At 42.7% G+C, this 19424-nt stretch overlaps 2 protein-coding genes across 2 annotated transcripts in view; one reads left to right on the forward strand and one right to left on the reverse strand.

Moving 5' to 3' along the window:
* Positions 1–258: 258 nt before the first annotated feature.
* Positions 259–19042, reverse strand: WDR12 (WD repeat domain 12). The gene is made up of 13 exons (XM_079980928.1): positions 18919–19042; positions 17105–17199; positions 15754–15848; positions 13114–13220; positions 11893–12008; positions 11033–11187; positions 9777–9822; positions 7453–7544; positions 6171–6311; positions 5092–5197; positions 3964–4096; positions 2124–2196; positions 259–785 (listed from the first exon to the last, which is right to left on the reverse strand). Exons 1-13 carry the CDS (start codon positions 18957–18959, stop codon positions 708–710), a joined length of 1278 nt encoding a protein of 425 aa, XP_079837054.1. The 5' UTR covers positions 18960–19042; the 3' UTR covers positions 259–707.
* Positions 18998–19424, forward strand: part of CARF (calcium responsive transcription factor) — a 41466-nt gene continuing 41039 nt past the window's right edge. The window contains exon 1 of the mRNA XM_079979281.1: positions 18998–19097. The gene's annotated coding sequence lies outside the window, so the exon portion shown is untranslated. The remainder of the gene's footprint in view (positions 19098–19424) is intronic.

Raw genomic sequence — 19424 nt, forward strand, 5'->3', positions numbered from 1 at the left:
CTGGGCATAGGGTGGTATATAAATTCAATCAATCAATCAATCAATCACCAAATGTCCATGGCAAGTTCACAAGCAGAACCCAAACATAACAAGCACGACAGAAGCACTTTCCATACCTGCAATTCAAGCATATTGCCTCCAGCCATGGAGGCAATCTAATGAGCCCTTGTATCTGAGGAACTAGTTGTACAGTCCTTTAGGTCCTAAAAAGAAATCCTGAATTTTTAAAAAAGCATGTCAGATGGAATTACAACCACGTTAAGGAACACCGCAATTTTATTTCACTGAAATCTTGAGCATTCTCCATCTGGCAACAGCTTCAATTGATTTTTCATGGGGGACACCTGAAGTTCCCACTGAAACTAATGGAAGGTGGAAAGCTCAGCATCATGATTAACTAAAAAACTTAAATATACTTGCACAAAATCAAAAGGTTTTAATAAACACATATTATGTTAATAAGGCTTAAACTGCTAAAACTGACCAACTCGAGTTTGTATGGCTTGCGTAGTGGGGAAAAGGTTTTAAATAAAAATGCCATAACCTGCCACCTCGCCTCAAAACAAAGAACAGGAAACTAATGTTGCCCCAGGGTATAATATGCAAGATTTATAATACCATAAATCACACATTTTATACAGCTGTGTATGATAGTTTGCAAGCACATTGAGCAGAAGAGTTCATTCTCATGATCTTTTCGTTTGTTTTCATGCTCCATCATCAGAGGTGGCTGCTCGGTATCTGTAGCAATAGAGCTTGTTGTCTGCACCACCACTCAACAGCAACTATAGAGCAAGGAAGAAAAATCTAGTTATAATGAGACAATATTCATTTAGTTTCAGAGCACAATTCAAAGTGTTGGTTTTGATCTTTAAAGCCCTAAACGGCCTCGGTCCAGTATACCTGAAGGAGCGTTTCCACCTCTATCATTCTACCTGGACACTGAGGTCTAGTGCCGAGGGCCTTCTGGCGGTTCCCTCACTGTGAGAAGCCAAGTTACAGGGAACCAGGCAGAGGGCCTTCTCGGTAGTGGCACCCACCCTGTGGAACACCCTCCCACCAGATGTCAAAGAGAAAAATAACTACCAAACTTTTAGAAGACATCTGAAGGCAGCCCTGTTTAGGGACGCTTTTAATGTTTAATAGGTTATTGTATTTTAGTGTTTTATTGGAAGCCGCCCAGAGTGGCTGGGGAAACCCAGCCAGATGGGCGGGGTATAAATAATAAATTATTGTTGTTGTTTCCCCTCATCTAGACCAAGTAAAAACGTATATACAGTGGTCCCTTGATTCCCGAATGGCTTAGTTGTCGAACAAATTGGCTCCCAAACACAGCAAACCTGGAAATAAGTGTTCCGGTTTGCGAATGTTTTTGGGAAGCCAAACGTCTGACGCAGCTTCCAATTAAGTGCAGGAAGCTCCTGCAGCCAATCGGAAGCTGCGCCTTGGTTTTCGAACGGTTTCAGGAGTCGAACGGATTAGGTTCGAGAACCTATACCAGGAAAAACAATTTTTCATCAAAACTTGCATAAGAAACACAAGGCATGGTATCACAGATTTCCAGATACTTAATGCAAAGGAAGGAGTATATAGGGAAAAGTTAATTCATATCCTGGCTTACTTTTGCCTGCCTTAATGTTAGGAACAGAAACTTCACAATGTCTTAAATCCACAATATAAAGAGAAGCAGCACAAAACGCTATAAACAAAAAACAGCTGGTCATGTTGCAGGATATCTAACATCAGCATCCCAAAAGAAAAAGGACTTCCACTTGCACAACCAGACTTCCCGTCCCTGTCCCTTCTCTCGATCCATTCTGCAGGCTTGGGGGGAAAACCCAGAACAGGTTTCGGGGCACAAGGGGAGAGGAAGTCCCATTGCACAGGCAGGTCTTTGCAGTAACAAGACTTTGTTGGACGTAACCCAAAGTTTATGCAAAATCACATACATTCTTTCAAGTGGTTTTAAGATAAATCACTTTCACAAGTTGAACCTTTGCTGTTCTGCACTGCATAAGTAATGAATATTTATAAATCACTACACTTATCCAACTACATAAACAACATCTGCTGCAAAGATACTTCGGTTTCCACCCAATTCCTGTTCCTGACGAAGTTCTTACCCCAGATTCTGTCCATTCCACACACAAAACCTTGTCTTCATGAGCAGCCAAGTCATAGAGAGGTGCCTTGCAACTATAGGAAACAGAAAATAAGACAGCCATACTAGTTATATTACATGGAAATAAAAGCATTCTGATGGCTAATTGCTGAAATCAGCCAGCAAATTCCTTCTACATAAACTTCCCCTCCTACTCTCATTCTTCTGTCAACTTTTTGGTAAGATCCAATTGCAGAAGACTCTTATTGTCATTCAATCAAGAACTTCTGCTGGCACAAGGCTGGGGGTGGAGGGAGGTGGTGGCGATTTTAGCAGATTTCCCATTCCTCCTCCAGCCCCCTAGAAATTGGGACCAGAAAATTGGGGGAAGAACATGGGAGGTGGTGATGAACACTGCAGGATGAATCCACAAAAATATCTCCCTCACTTCTATCAGTGGGAGAAAAATTCCACTCCTGGGATGCTTCTGTCAACAGGAGCAAAGTCTGGGTCCAAACTACTATTTCACTTTTGGAATTATGCACACTGCCTACATACGGTCTTTAACCATAAGCAAGTGCTGATTTTGACCTATAGAGTGCTATACTGCTCAGGACTCCAATACCTCAAGGACCATCTCTTCCCATATGAACTAGCTGAGACACTATGGTCTTCATCAAAGCCCTTCTCTGTGTGCCCCACTCAAGGAAGATGAGGGTGACCACATATGAACAGGCCTTTTCATTGGTGGCCTCCCATCCAATGAATGTTTTCGGAGGGAGATGTGCCAGGCTAAGACCTTTTTGTTTACGCAGGCCTTTGGGTACTTGATCTTGTTCCTCACAGTGATCCTCATCTTTCAGTGGGTTGGGTAAGACTTGTCCTTATTTTCAATTTTCAACTTTTAGTCCTTTAGAACACAGACGAAAACAGTCGCAAGAATGTAATTCAATGTATCTCTTCTTATTTATCTAGCTGTCAACTATCGTTCCAAAGCACCTCAATAGGAGCCCGTTCCCAGGGTCAGTGCTTTTAACTCTCTTCCCACTCTCTCCTGCAGGCAAATTCAGTCCGAAACTCCCCCCCCCCCTTCTCCTGCATCCGAGAGGGGTTCAATATTGATATTTTTTCCCGGTGAAAATTTAGCCCTTTACAAGTAGGCTTTCCAAGGCTTCAGCTTACAGCTTCCTTGCTTCAGTCTATTTACAAAAGGGGGAAGGCGGACTTCCTGTGTTGAACCTCCCCCGTTTTCGATGCCAAATTAAAACTTTTTGAAAATCCAATTTTCCTACTTCATTCTACTCACAGGTAGTTGCTTTAATGTCTGATTAACCACAGGAAAAGGTCAGCGCTCTCCGGCAACGGCTATGCGGCTTCGCTCCGTGGAAAAAGCAGTCGATTCAAAGCACCGCGCCGCTCACCCCACGTCGCTCCGGATCCCCGAAATCGGGTTTCCCCGCGAGTAGGGGGGGGTGCAAAAGGTGCCAGCCGAATCCCCACGTTCACAGGCTTCAGCGCCTGTGATTTTTAACGGGTCTCCGCCTTCGCCATGGCGGCCAGACCCAAATTCCCACAGGGCAAATTCCTCTTGGTCAGAGGAATTCCGCCATTACCAATGGCGCTAAACCCGGAAGTCCGCTAAACCCGGATGCTTAGGGAGACATTTGCAGGCGCAGAACTAACATCGAGGAGAATATTGCTAAAATCAGACTTAAGATTTATTCGGAACCCTTCAAATCAAGATCAATTGCCCGAAATATTCAATGAACCTATAGTGACATTTCTTCAGTTTGTGTGTCGTCATCCAGTAACACAAATCCATATGGCAAAAGTCCAACAAAAACCCAGGGTTTAAAGTTTACCTTCTTGTGTCCCAGAGTTTGACAACGTTGTCTAAAGAACCAGAGATGAGCTGTTGCTCATGTGTCGGTGACCACTTCACTGATGTCACCCAGCCAGTATGCGAGGTAAGAGAAAGCAGTACCAAAGAACCATCTGAAAAGAGGCAGACAAGTCACACAAGACACTTAAAATTTTTACAAGCATACAGCAGGGTGAAAGTGAGTACGCAATGGATACAAAAATAGTAATAGCCAGCATTTTTAGTAAATGTGCTGAACTCAAACAAAGTAGGAGACAACGACCACTCCCATGGCCACTACTGAGATGAAATGTTTCTTTACAAAGACCAAAACAATTACCGGTATTTGTTTATTAAAAGTAGCACATTAGTAATATGATCAATAAAAACAGGACATCTGCAAGCCAGATGAAGGAATTAGGAAGTTGCCATATACCAGGTCAGATTTTTTTATCCGTCTAGCCCAAATTTGTGTAACCAGAATGGCAGCTGCTCTCCAATGTCTCAGGCAAAATAATAATAATAATAATAATTTATTATAATAATTTATTATTTATACCCCGCCCATCTGGCTGAGTTTCCCCAGCCACTCTGGGCGGCTTCCAATCAAGTGTTAAAAGCTTCCCTAAACAGGACTGCCTTCAGATGTCTTTTAAAGATAGCTACTTATTTCCTTCACATCTGAAGGGAGGGCGTTACACAGGGTAGGTGCCACTACCGAGAAGGCCCTCTGTCTGGTTCCCTGTAACCTCATATAACTTACAACCTCTTTCTTCCTAACTAGAGGTGCCAGAGACTGGACCAGAGACGATGTGTATGGTGAAACATGTCCTCTAACACTGAGTTATAATCCCTGCATGTAGAGAGCTTTACAAACGCTGCCATAACCACTGCATAGAAGTGGGAGATTATAGCAGCTCTTCTGGACTCTGAGTTACCAAAGTATGCCACCAGTCAATCAGGGTTGGGAAGCCTCACCAGAAAATTTATTCGAAAGCGTGTATGTGCAGTTCAATAAATGCATGAAATAATAATAATTTTAAAAACGTAACTTGTATGTCTCTGTGTGTACATGTGCACACGTGATTTGCAAAAATTATCTCGTGAATGTTCCTTCTGTTCTACCCACCTTTGGTACGTGGGTCCCATAACCTAATGTGTCTGTCAGTGCTTCCAGAGGCTAAACGTCGACACAATGGCGAGTAGGAGATAGAGTTGAACACTTTGTTTCCAGTCTACGTAAAAATAAGAATAGAAAGAAGCAGGGTAGATTTAAATCGCTAGTCAGTAAGACTTGATTTAAATCATTTATTATTATTATTTTTACAGAAAGACTCATTCTTGCTGGCATAATCTTAATATTTACAACCAGATGAAAGTTTCATTTTTGGAATAATAAATTTTCAGAATACAGCGGTACCTCGGGTTAAGTACTTAATTCGTTCTGGAGGTCCGTTCTTAACCTGAAACTGTTCTTAACCAGAAGCACCACTTTAGCTAATGGGGCCTCCTGCTGCTGCCAGAGCAGATTTCTGTTCTTACCCTGAAGCAAACTTCTTAACCTGAAGCACTATTTCTGGGTTAGCGGAGCCTATATAACCTCAAGCGTATGTAACCTGAAGTGTATGTAACCCGAGGTACCACTGTAGTTTTTACAGCTATATCAAAAATTTCTGATTTGCTTATACTATTAGAAATACATAGATAGTTATGAAATTATTGTGTGGTTTAATGAGTTAACTGCTTATATTTGGACAACTTTTCTGCTGTACTTTATTGGAAGGAGAAAAACTATTCAACTAAAACAATAACATTATAGCATATGTATCCATGTTTGTTAACTGATGTGGTTAAACTTTTTTTTAAAAAAAACAACACCTTAAACTGAGTTTTAGCACACGTGAAAAACTTAAAACAAATCCTTATTTCCTGATGAATAGCCTTTGGACTATAATGTAACTTAAATAGAAAGCTATCTTTAGAAAGATTTTTCCTCCTAAAGCATTTTATTTTAAAAATCCAATTTAAATAAAAAAATCTGATTTAAATTTTAAAAATCAGATTATTTAAAAAAAAATAATCATTGATTTTTATCCACCCTGAGTAGAAGTACTTAATGAATTGCTCTTTAGACTTTGTATAAAACTCTTTGTTGAAGGCAGTTAAGCAATCTGAGAAACGGCGAACTTGGTTTGCAAGAGAACTCACCAAAGTGGATTTGAGGCCCCCCGTTTCAACATCCCACACCTTAATTGTGTGGTCCCATGAAGCACTGCATATTTCGTCTGTATCTGACCAAAGTACAGAAGAGACCGATTCTGTATGACCAGAGAGGGTTGTAACAGGAGTCTAGACAGGAAAAATAAATATTGGGAGGATATGGTTATTGAAATATTTCATTTTGTGAAATGAGCTTGTTCACTAACGCTGTTAAGTCTATACATATACAGTGGTACAGTGGTTTTTTAAACATTCTTTTGGAAGCTGAACATCCGGCGGGGCTTCTGACTGGCTGCAGGAGCTTCCTACAGCCAATCAGAAGCCGTGCTTTGGTTTCCCAACGTTTTGGAAGTCGAACAGACTTCTGGAACAGATTCCGCTCGACTTTCAAGGTACGACTGTATTCTGTTGGGAGCAGCCCAGAGTGGTAGGGGAAACCCAGCCAGATGGGTGAGGTATCAATAATAAAGTATTATTATTATTAAGTTGTTGATCTCTCTCAAAACATTGATCACGGTGCTATCAAATCCCGCATACAGTGGTGCCCCACAAGACGAATGCCTCGCAAGACGAAAAACCCGCTAGACGAAAGGGTTTTCCGTTTTTCAACGCGCTTCGCAAGACGAATTTCCCTATGGGCTTGCTTTGCAAGACGAAAACGTCTTGCGAGTCTTGCGAGTTTTTTCCCTTTCCCCCCCCTTTTTCTAAGCCGCTAATAGCCGCTAAGCCGCTAATAGCGCTAATCCGCTAATAGGGATGCTTCGCAAGACGAAAAAACCGCTAGACGAAGAGACTCGCGGAACGGATTATTTTCGTCTTGCGAGGCACCACTGTATATATAAAAGGCCAATTGCCAGGCACATGTAACTTGGATGGTTCAAAAGGGGCTTAGACAAATTCATGGATGGCAATAGAGGATTACCAGTCATGGCTGTGTACCAGCTTCAGTACTGAAGACTTTATGCCAAAAATTACTGGGGAGCACAAGCTGGAAGGTAGCTGTAGCACTCAAGTCCTGCTTTCAGTTTCCCATGTACATCTGATTGGCCAACATGAGAACAGGATGCTGGACTACATGGGCCTTTGATCTGACTCAGCGGGGCTTTTCTTACGTCCAAGTGGAACTTACAGAGCACTGCATTCTGGGGAAACTAAGACAAGTGTCATAACTGCAGCCAGCAGGTCCGTGGAGGTATAGCTGGCTGGTAATGCTAGGCCCGAACCCCACATCCCCTCAAAGGAATTTCTACGCAATCTAAGTTTCTCTTACTCTTGTTAGTCCCAACTGCTCAGTTTTCTGCTTTTTCCTTGGTCTGTTTGCCGCCTCCTCCGTTTCCATTTCATCCTCTTCATCTGTAGGAACTGAAATAAAAGAATATGGTCATTTTAACCATACGACCACTCACTGGTCAATCTCCTATTGCTATAAATTGGATTTTTGAAAAAAAAAAAGAATAAATCTAATTATCAACAAATCTGTGATATGAAGAATCACTGATTAGTCCTAATTTACATGCTGGCCTCCTATTTGCACACATTTCCCCCAAGAACACTGATCAATTGCCATATTAACTCAATTCCATGGAAGCAAGCGTTTTAGTCACTGGGAGCAATCGAAGTATGAGCTAGATGTCGTCCAATGGGATTAACTTCCAAATAAAAGCTTTTGGAACTGTGGAGCCATCTTGCTGTAGTCATACTAGTTGCTTAAGGTCAGGGGTGCGCAACCCTGGCTTTTTAGACATTGCTGAACTATAACACTTATCATCCCTGGCCACTGAACCTATTTGTTGGGAGCTGATGGGCAACACCTGGAGGGCCAAAGGTTTCCCACACCTGATTTAGGTTCCTGTGACATCTTAATTTTATTGTGGCAGAGGTTTTGGGGACTTCTCTTAGGAACATTAAGTGTTTTGCCCATTTTTGGGGTGTTTTTTTTTGCATAAGATCAGTTCTCAGATTGAAGATCACAGCCGCAGCACTCCTCTCCCAGGCCTGCAGCTGCTGCTAAAATATGGTTTAGTACATCCAGATTTGTGGTTTGCTTCCCTCCAAAAATCCACGAGTTGTAAATAAGGTTTACGAGTGATACAAACCACAAGTCTAGACTCACTCCGATGAAGCACTTAACCCAGCGTTTCTCAAACCTGAGTCCTCAGCTGTTGTTGGTCTACAGCTCCCATCATCTAGCAGGACCATAATTAGAAAAATTATTATTAATAATTTATTATTATTTATACCCCACCCATCTGGCTGGCTTTCCCCAGGCACTCTGGGCGGATCCCAACAGAATTAAAAGCACAATAAAACATCAGACATTAAAAATTTCCTTAAACAGGGCTGCCTTCAGATGTCTTCTAAAAGTTACATAGTTGTTTGTTTCCTTGACATCGGATGGGAGGGCGTTCCACAGGGTGGGCGCCACTACCGAGAAGGCCCTCTGCCTGGTTCCCTGTAGCTTCACTTCTCGCAGTGAGGGAACCGCCAGAAGGCCCTCAGAGCTGGACCTCAGTGTCTGGGCTGAGCGATGAGGGTGGAGACACTCCTTCAGGTATACAGGACTGAGGCCATTTAGGGCTTTAAAGGTCAGCACCAACACTTTGAATTGTGCTCGGAAACGTACTGGAAGGCAGGACTGGTGTTATATGGTATTGGCGGCCACTCCTGGTCACCAGCCTAGCTGCCGCATTTTGGATTAGTTGTAGTGGTCAACAATGATGGAGTTGTAATCCTACAACAGCTGGGGACCCAAGTTTGAGAAACACTGACTTAAACCAAACCATGGCTTAGCACTGGCTAACGTGGTGGCAGCAGGGCCAGCGAAGGAGCACTGCGGTTGTGATCTTCACTCGGAGAGCCTGCACGTTTACTTGTTTGCAATAACTACTGTCTGGCAAACCAGGTCACCATGGCCTGTCCTTCAATAGCCACTATTTCCTCATGTGTAGCAGAAGTGGGGCCATGCTCCTAGCCCTGATCCCAATGTTGCATCCTATTTTCCATGCTTCTCTCTGCCTTCCTGTGTTGAACGCAACATCTAGCAAGGAAGCCCTTCATGTAAACAGCGGCTTATGCACATGGGCTCCAGGCGAATCGGACATCCTCATAATCTGGCGAGATTGAGATGGAAGCAGGCCCTGTTCCTACATACGAGTTAAGCACATCAATAGGACTTTGAGGTATGTTTTCATGGAGCTACGAGACAGGTGGCCTGTACAGTTCACACATTAATTGAACCTAACCCTATGCCAAAACGAAGTTTTCTCCAAACTCACAGGACTGATATACATACACACGTGGGAATTTACAATTCTGCAACACGGCACCCCATTTTGAACTTCTCGTGCAGTTAGCAAAAGTATTTGCATGCAGCTTCAAACTGCAATGTCTGGGACAGCTTCAGTTTGCAAGAAAAGGTGGTTCAGGTTCACGAAAAGAAGGGTGTGCCCACATGTAAACCACACAGAGGTTTCATTTACAAATAAGCAGTATACAAATCCTGTTAAATAAATTAATGTATCGTAAGCATGCAGAGTTGTAGACAAAGGAGCTGGGAGTTATTAGATGAAAGGTCAAAGGAAACACTGATCTTACCTGCAGACCAGATCTTTAGCATCTTATCCCAGGATCCACTGCAAAACTAAACACACCACAAAACAGTTTTCAACAAAAATGGCACATTTTAGCTAGCTATCATTTGTGATGGGGCAAGTCACCCAAAGCTTGATTTCAGAACAGGCTTAACTCAAGTGAGTCACTGTGTTTTTCCATGTATAAGACGCCCACATAAGACACCCCTATTTTTTTGAACACAAAATTAAGAAATCGAGCCAGAGGCCAAGCCCGAACCTGAGTCTGGGTTACCCGTGTCAGAGCCCAAGTCTGAACCACAACCTGGGCCGCCAGCACCACAGCTTGAGCCCGAGCCCAGGCCACCCATACCAGAGCCAGAGCCCAAACCCCTGTGCATTCAACATCCGTGTATAAGATGACCCCAAATTTTGACTAAAATCTTTTAGCAAAAAACATTGTCTTATAGATGGAAAAATACGGTAAAATAGGCTTGATTTGACTCCAAACCAGATTCAAACAGTACCCAGGGGAAGTTCCCCATACCCTTTTGAATGAGCTTTTACATTTTATTTAAAATATCTTGAGGCTGAAAGGACCTTCCTCAGTCTTCAGCTAAACAATTCCTCACCAAAATAATTCCCCATGGTTTTACTGGAGAATAGAAAATCAGGAAGTGGGGGAGGGAAGGAGGGAAAGAGATGGATGCCCCATGCCATAATTTCACATCTCTGAGTGTTTACAGAGGGTGGTGAACACAGCACATGATATCATGGGCTGTCCCCTGAGCCCGCTAGATGACATCGCAAGGGATCGTTGCCTTAGGAGACCGAGAAAAATCCTCAGGGACGATTCACACCCCGGCCAGCACCTCTTTAATCTTCTACCCTCGGGCAGGAGATATAGAAGCATAATCAGTCGTACCAACAGGCTAAAAAACAGTTTCTACCCGTGGGCTGTTAGGCTACTGATCGGAAAATAATAATAGTGCAACTGACTTTCGGGGTTGGTGTGTTGTGCAACAAGCACACAAAGTGCAATGAGATTGAGTGTTTGTGGCGGGCGGGGGGGAGACTCGGTTAATTTCATTGTACACAGGTTGTACGTTGACATTAAAGGTATTATTATTATTATTATTATTATTATTATTAGTGCAAGGCTTCCAGTTATCAGAAGATGGAGAGCAGATGCTATAGTGTTGCCTTTTATGTGAAACAACATGAGCTGTCTCAGCTGCTTGGGTGAGAGGTAGGGAGGAAAGGGCAGTCAATATAACTTACTTTAGTCCTTGAGCCATCCACAGCGACAGATTCTACGCTTCCTGCGTGTCCTCTGCAGCAGTGAAGGGCCTTCACTTTGTTCTTTTCTACATTCCATTCCCACAGCAGGATAGTCTGGTCCATCGATGCACTAAGCAGCAGGCAGGACAAACTATCTGAGGGATACAGGCATAGCGAACAGGTTCACACAGCAGTCTTTCCCCAAACCAACCCTCTCCTAATTCTCCCAACCCGCTCAAATATGATGAAGCGTTTACAAAACGATTATAAACAGGCCGAGGATGGTATCAATTTGGAGCTGAGGCAATGCAGAGGGATATCACAGGGCTGCTGGGAATGTAGAAGTAAACAGAATATGACAGTCACTCATACACATTCCTAGTTTAATGGCCATGAATGCAGTCGGAGGTATCAGTATAACATCAGCCAGCCCTGTTTAGGGATGTTTTTAACGCTTGAAGTTTGATTCTGTTTTTAATGTTCTGTTGAAAGCTGTCCAGAGTGGCTGGGGAAACCCAGTCAGATGGGCAGGGTAGAAATAAGAATAATAAGAATAATAATTATTATTACTACCACCCAGTGGGACTTTGATCCTGAGGCCTTTGTTTCAACACAAAACTGCCACGTAATGTGGCAACAATTGCACAGGAGGAATTGCAAAGAAGAGTTGAATTTAAGAGGTGGCTAGGTTACTCTGATGCAGCAAAAGCAAAAAAAGTATTTCGATAAATTTGTTAAGCCTTTAAGGTGTCACTTCCTGTGTTGGATTTCAGTTTGGAAATAACTGAACAATTCGGGGTGGTAAGTTTTCTGTGAAATTTATTTAAGCTGAAACCCCAAACAGAGTAAAATCCACTTACCTTTTTTGACCCAGGCCACATCTTTAACCACATCAACATGTCCAGCAAGCGTCATTATGGGTTTGCCTTCTACTGACCAAATCCGAGATGTCTGGTCATAGGAGCCTGTCAATATCCTATGGAATTTAGAAGCAGAAGAAGAAGAGTTTGGATTTGATATCCCGCCTTTCACTCCCTTTAAGGAGTCTCAAAGCGGCTAACATTCTCCTTTCCCTTCCTCCCGCACAACAAACACTCTGTGAGGTGAGTGGGGCTGAGAGACTTCAAAGAAGTGTGACTAGCCCAAGGTGACGCAGCAGCTGCATGTGGAGGAGCGAAGACGCGAACCCGGTTCCCCAGATTACGAGACTACCGCTCTTAACCACTACACCAGACCTGCTTGATGGTTGTCTTTGGTTCTTCACAGGATACATCTTCTACTTTATGGGCTTTAATCGAGCACTTGACACACTGTGCAATTTCATTTTTTTTTAATATTATGCTGAAATATGATGTTTGTTAATGAAGAATCCTTTCCCAGCAAAACACTTGGGCTATAGATACTGCGCACGGTTAAAGCTGCAAATCTATAAGACAATGCCACCATCCATTCTCTGTGGTGACATCATGGTAAGCTGCTTACTATATTCACATATAACTTACCTTCTGTGCTGTTTGAAAGTTCTAGTGGAGATTTTGAATGGGAAAAAAATATGTTTATTTAAAAGACAGAGGGGAAAGGAGGAAAAGAATGGATAAACTGAGGCTGTGCCTTCAACATGGTGAGTGAAATAAAACAAGATGAAAGAATGGATACAAAAACTTACGGAATATGCAAAAATGGCGAAACTTACCGGAAAAATAAGAAATCAAGGTAACAAACTTTTTATAAAAGAATGGAAATGGTTTATTGAATATTTACAAATAAACTAGACAGATAAGGACATTGGCAGGATCATTGTAATAACCTGCAGTTTTATAAGAGGATATATTTAAAGCAGATGAATAAATGAGTAAACTAAGTTAATTTGGAATATGCAGAAAATATATATATAAAATTTAAGGAACTGCAGAAAGAGGGGGAAGGAAGCCAAGTTTTTGGAATGTTAATATGATTGTAAAATCACTGAAATGTACAAAACTGAAAAATCATAAACAAAAAAAGAAATAATGCAAGGCGATATCTTACAGGCGGTAAGTCAGACAAAGGAGATTAGGAAAGAAGTAGCATGTCTCCCTTACCATTCTTCTGTAGCTTCAATAGAACTGATCCAATCATCATGGAGCATGCATTCTTCAGGTTGAGGAGCCGTGTATTTTTCAACATACTCTATTGCTACTACTTCTTCCTGCGCACACAAAACACGTCAAGGGAAAGGATCAGCCACTGAGGTTTCAGAGGAAAATTTCCTCTGCAGCAGAGGCGGCTTCACAAGGACTGCGGCTGCTGCTTAGCACCAAGAACTGCTCTTTTAAATTGTTTTTAATTTTTATCTGTCTTGCTTTAAATGAGACCACCTGGGCTGTGAGCCCTGGAAGACCTGCACCCTGCCGGGCTGGCCCTTTCCCATCTGGCCTGGGAGAGTGGAGTGCTGACTGACTCCAGCTACAAAAGCTAAGGCTGTTGAACAGATTCTTGGGCTGGAGTATTGTTTGGGCTGGGGGTGGAGAGCGCTTGTTGCTGTTACTGATACAGTGGTGCCTCGCAAGACGAAAAGAATCCGTTCCGCGATTCTCTTCGTCTAGCGGTTTTTTCGTCTTGCGAAGCAAGCCCATTGACGGCTTAGCGGATTAGCGCTATTAGCGGCTTATCAGCTTAGCGGATAAGTGGCTTAGCGGCTTAGAAAAAGGGGGGGGAAAGGGGGGGAAGTCGGAAAAACTCGCAAGACATTTTGTCTTGCGAAGCAAGCCCATAGGGAAATTCCTTTTGTGAAGCGCCTCCAAAACGCAAAACCCTTTTGTTTAGCGGGTTTTTCGTCTTGCGAGGCATTCGTCTTGCGGGGCACCACTGTATTATTGTTGTATCTTTAGTTTCAGATCTTATGATTTATGTGGAAATTGTTTCCATTAGGTTGTGTACTTTCTGATGTGTTTTATCTGTTGTTTATGACTTCTGTTACGTTTGTAATTATGTAAGTCTTTTCATGTTGTAAGACACCTTGAGCATAGTTTCAGCCTCGGGTTAAGTACTTAACTCGTTCCAGAGGTCTGTTCTTAACCTGAAACTGTTCTTAACCTGAAGCACCACTTTAGCTAATGGGGCCTCCTGCTGCCGCCGTGCCTCCAGAGCCCGATTTCTGTTCTTATCCTGAAGCAAAGTTCTTAACCTGAAGCACTATTTCTGGGTTAGCAGAGTGTGTAACCTGAAGCGTATGTAACCTGAAGCGTATGTAACCCGAGGTTGTTGTTTAGTCGTGTCCGACTCTTCGTGACCCCATGGACCAGAGAACGCCAGGCACTCCTGTCCTCCACTGCCCCCCGCAGCTTGGTCAGACTCATGCTGGTAACCTCGAAAACACTATCCAACCATCTCGTCCTCTGTCGCCCCCTTCTCCTTGTGCCCTCCATCTTTCCCACTGTACAAATAAAATGATGATGATGATGATGATGATGATGATGATGAGCCTTGGCTCCTTTGTGCAAGACCACCTGCTGAAGATGAATGATACAAGCCAGCACCCACTCGCTGTTAGCTTTACTGAGCTACACTGGCAGTCCTGAAAGGCTGCTATGTTCCAGGTGCAAACTGCCCAACAGGAGCGCTAGGCAAGAATGTCGAAGGAAAGACCAGAGAGAAAACCATTCTTCAGTGGCAGAAATGACTGGCAGAATCCCTTACCAGGGAGAAGAGTTGGTGGAAGAAGATTGGAAGAAATTTACCTACAGTAATTGTTGATGACATTGAAATGAAACGAAGGGGTTCTAGTAATAAGGTAAAATAAGAATATGCAAGAATGGATTGGTATTAGATGAAAATTGGAAACTATAATAAGCGAGAAAAAATAATTAAGGATAAACAAATAAGATAAGAATTTGCTGAACCAATTTCTAAATGGAATACAAAAAAGGGAGGTGTGAGGAGGTCAGGAAAATAAGTTAATGAATAGTGAGAAATTAAAAAGAGGGATTTTTATTTTTTACTTTTTCGTTTTCTTTATATGTTAAATGTTTGTTTTTTTGTTTTTTGTGTTTTTGTACTTTTCTTGTGTCTTTTTATCTATTGTCTTAAAATTTTTCTTTTTGTTAAAAACTTAATAAAATATTATATGAAAACCATTCTTCAGGACCTCACAGATGTACTTAGTCTACTATATACTTATTTAAGATTATGATTTGTATGCTGCTTAGGAAAAGCCATATATAGATATTGAAAACAAAACAAGGTGCTCTCTTATAAGCAATCCTTATTTTTTTCCAGTTCCCTGCCCCCCCCCGAAACCAAGGGGGCAAATTACCTGGTTAATTGAAGTAAGGGACTCAATTCTGGGTCCTCTCAGGAGAAGGGAAGGGTTTTTTGGTCCAATGCATTCAAGGCCGTCTCTGCTGCTGGAATGCCTTGTTCCAGGGCCTTACACTGGCTACTGCAAGCAGCAGACCTGTGTCTTATGGGAACAACAGAGGCCTCTGTAGCAGGCATGGGCTCCCAACTGCAGATGCACTTTTAACCAATCCTAAACCCCCTCTAGCTAGCAGCTCTAGTGGCTAGAATAGATCTGTCATACATTTGCAAGCTAGACAGCCCGATACAATAAATGGGAGTTTTGCACAAATTTAAGTGGATGATTCTCTATTTCTTACTCTCATAATCCAGAGCCTATACTCTACACATACATACATACATACACACACACACACACACACACACACCCCCCAATGACTTACAGTTGAGATATTTTCCACTTCCATGTGCCTCACCAGGGACATGCGCAAGAACTGTCCATTGATAAGGAAATCAAATTCCACATATTTGTGGCCTTCTAGAGACAAAGAAAACACAAAGTGTCAGGTTGCATAGCTTATATGATACACACAGAAGATGCAGTTTGCACTGTACATTTGAGAAGGCTTGGTGACTATGTCTAAAATGTAGCCTTCAGTTATTCCTGTACAATACACATTCATATTACCAAATTATCACAGGCAACCAAACTTTATCCAGGGGAATACAGAAATTCTCAAGTTTTTTGTCAGCAGATAATATTTAGCTCCCCAAACCAGCAGTAATATCACTGATACACATTACATATTCAGCAAGTTGGATGTTACAGCATCATGGTTCCAAGCGTAATATTATTTGAACCCCTAGACATAACACACTTTTCTGGCCAAGCAATCACGAGGAAACAAGAAAAAGAAGAGAAGAAGAGTTTGGATTTGATATCCCGCCTTTCACTCCCCTTCAGGAGTCTCAAAGCGGCTAACAATCTCCTTTCCCTTCCTCCCCCACAACAAACACTCTGTGAGGTGAATGGGGCTGAGAGACTTCAAAGAAGTGTGACTGGCCCAAGGTCACCCAGCAGCTGCATGTGGAGGAGCGGAGACTCGAACCCGGTTCCCCAGATTACAAGACTACCGCTCTTAACCACTACACCACACTGGGATAATCATAGAGATTATCAGAGATTGTGCAGAGATTTTGTCCATTTGAACATGTACCCAAGGAAGGCAAGGGCCAACTTTCTGGACAAGAAACTTACTGTGTGAAATGGCCCTGTGACCACAGCAGGAATACAACTGGGTACCACAGTGAGAGTCAGTATAATGAAGTAGGCAGTACTAATTTGATGTGTGGGACCCAGGTTCAGATTGCTCCTTGTAACGATCACTGGAGACCCTTGGCTACGTCACTGTCTCCCAACCTAGCCCATACGACAAAAAAACTGCTCCAGGGATAACAGTGTTCTGACACTTTGAGATGAAGCGTGAAATACAAATGTGATAAATAATACATAATCTACAAATTGTCTACTGCCCCAAATTGTGTATCTCCACTCTAGTTTGCTTTGGGAGGAAGGGTTGAATATAAATGTAATAAATTAATGTGAGTTTATACGGAATTTGCTGAGGTGTTTAGCATCAGGTGTTTAATAGCAAAAATTAATTAAGTCTGTAAAACTGTAAACTGTGATTAGTTGTATGTGTGGTAACCACCTCTACAGACTCCTAAAATTAACTCTCGACTAATAGCAAGGGGGCAAACTTTTAAGACCACTTCCCTCAAACATAAACATACCATTTTTTGCTTCCAGCAATTTGTTGATAACATTACTGAGATCAGTAACTTCAGAAGCAGCTGGGACAGAGAAAGGAACATCATCTACTACGTATCTGTGGAGAGAAAACAGTTGCACACAGTATTCAGAAAAGGGTAAAATCAATCTCAAACTTCCACCATCGTCTTCATGGGAAATATTTTACCTTTTAAGAGCAGAGTCATGTACTATACCATCGTATAGGTATGGTAAAGGACCCCTGGATGGTTAAGTCCAGTCAAAGGCGACTATAGGCCCTGCCACCCATATCAAATCCCAGTAACATCTACCCCCAACCTGGATGACTAACCAAACCCAAGAGAATTGTTTTGGAATCAAAACAAACAAACAAACAAACAAATCTTCTGTGGCACTTTAAAGGCACTCGGCACAAGATTTCCTGCACTTTTGCCCATTTTACAACATGCACAGATTGCTACCCTCAGGTGCCACAGATAGAAGCATGTGTGAGAGACATGGCTGAGGCAAAAAAACGATGAAATGCAAGCACATGGATACAGATTACACACATATACATATATCCAATCAACTAAGATGCTTTGCATATAATTGCTAATTACAGGTAGCAAGCTAATTAGTCTATAACTAGCTGGATTGGATGTAAGGCCCTTTTTGAATATAGGGATGTATACCGCTGTGGCCCAAACTTTGGGAAATAACCCAGATGAATCAATAAATGAGAATATTACCGCCACCAGGGAGGCCCATCAGTCAATGTTAGATTCTGGGGGCAAATAATCTACGCCTGGTTCTTTAATGTTTCTTAAGCGTGAAATAAGGTTCTTGACTTCAGTTACAGATACTGGAAGCCAATCTGGTAAGTTTCCAAAAGGTTCTGTTATTTGGTTGACCTCATTACCCTGCCCATGATTAGAATGAATGATAATATTGCATACCCGTACATGTAAAACGAAAAAACGAAAAAAACGAAAAAACGAAGATCATGGCTACTGGTCCCATCACCTCCTGGCAAATAGAAGGGGAAGAAATGGAGGCAGTGAGAGATTTTACTTTCTTGGGCTCCATGATCACTGCAGATGGTGACAGCAGCCACGAAATTAAAAGACGCCTGCTTCTTGGGAGAAGGGCAATGACAGGCCTAGACAGCATCTTGAGAAGTAGAGACATCACCTTGCCAACAAAGGTCCGTATAGTTAAAGCTATGGTTTTCCCAGTAGTGATGTATGGAAGTGAGAGCTGGACCATAAAGAAGGCTGTTCGCCGAAGAATTGATACTTTTGAATTATGGTCTGGAGGAGACTCTTGAGAGTCCCATGGACTGCAAGAAGATCAAACCTCTCCATTCTGAAGGAAATCAGCCCTGAGTGCTCACTGGAAGGACAGATTGTGAAGCTGAGGCTCCAGTACTTTGGCCACCTCATGAGAAGAGAAGACTCCCTGGAGAAGACCCTGATGTTGGGAAAGATGGAGGGCACAAGGAGAAGGGGGCGACAGAGGACGAGATGGTTGGATAGTGTTTTCGAGGTTACCAGCATGAGTCTGACCAAGCTGCGGGGGGCAGTGGAGGACAGGAGTGCCTGGCGTTCTCTGGTCCAGGGGGTCACGAAGAGTCGGACACGACTAAACGACTAAACAACAACAACACATGTACATCTATATGAATGAATGGCTGAGGCCAGAAGACCGTAAGGTGCAAGAGGCAGGCAGCCCAGCAATGCCAAAATGGACTTTGCTTAAGAGCAACGCTTCAACCACAGTTGCCATTGCTGCGACGACCCAGTTATGCCCTTCCAGACCCCGGCGATGTACTTACTTCGTGTCCTCAGTGAAGAAGCGAGCCTGAAGCTGCGCCATCTCAAAGGCTGGGATATTTCTGTCTCTCCCCAGAATCAGCAGCGCCTCGTCCCACGTGGCTTCAGAGTCGCTTCCGCCCTCTGCCGTGGGGCCGACGGAGTCGCCTCAGCGAGCGATTAGTTTAGTCTGCCCTTAAAGGTAAAGAACCAGCTTTTATTTTTCTCCCTCTCTTCTCGCCCCCCACTTCCTACATAAGCCACGAAGTCGATGGGTTGTTGGTTTTCAATTGGTTCCTCCGTGCACAAAAAAAGGCGTACACTATATTTTAAAAAATTATATTTCCCTCTCCACTCCACTCCCTATGAATCCTGGGAGCTGCAGTTCTGGAGCTACAATTCTCAGGAAATTAGTTTTCAGGGTGGGGAAAATGTGCTTTGTGCTGTAAACTTACGCTGGGTGTGCAGCCTGTTATTCCTATTTATACCCATCTGAGTTGAAGGAAGTTGGGTAATATAAAAATAAAAC

Source organism: Podarcis cretensis (assembly GCF_951804945.1).
Source record: "Podarcis cretensis genome assembly, chromosome: 1".
Classification (NCBI taxonomy): domain Eukaryota; kingdom Metazoa; phylum Chordata; class Lepidosauria; order Squamata; family Lacertidae; genus Podarcis; species Podarcis cretensis.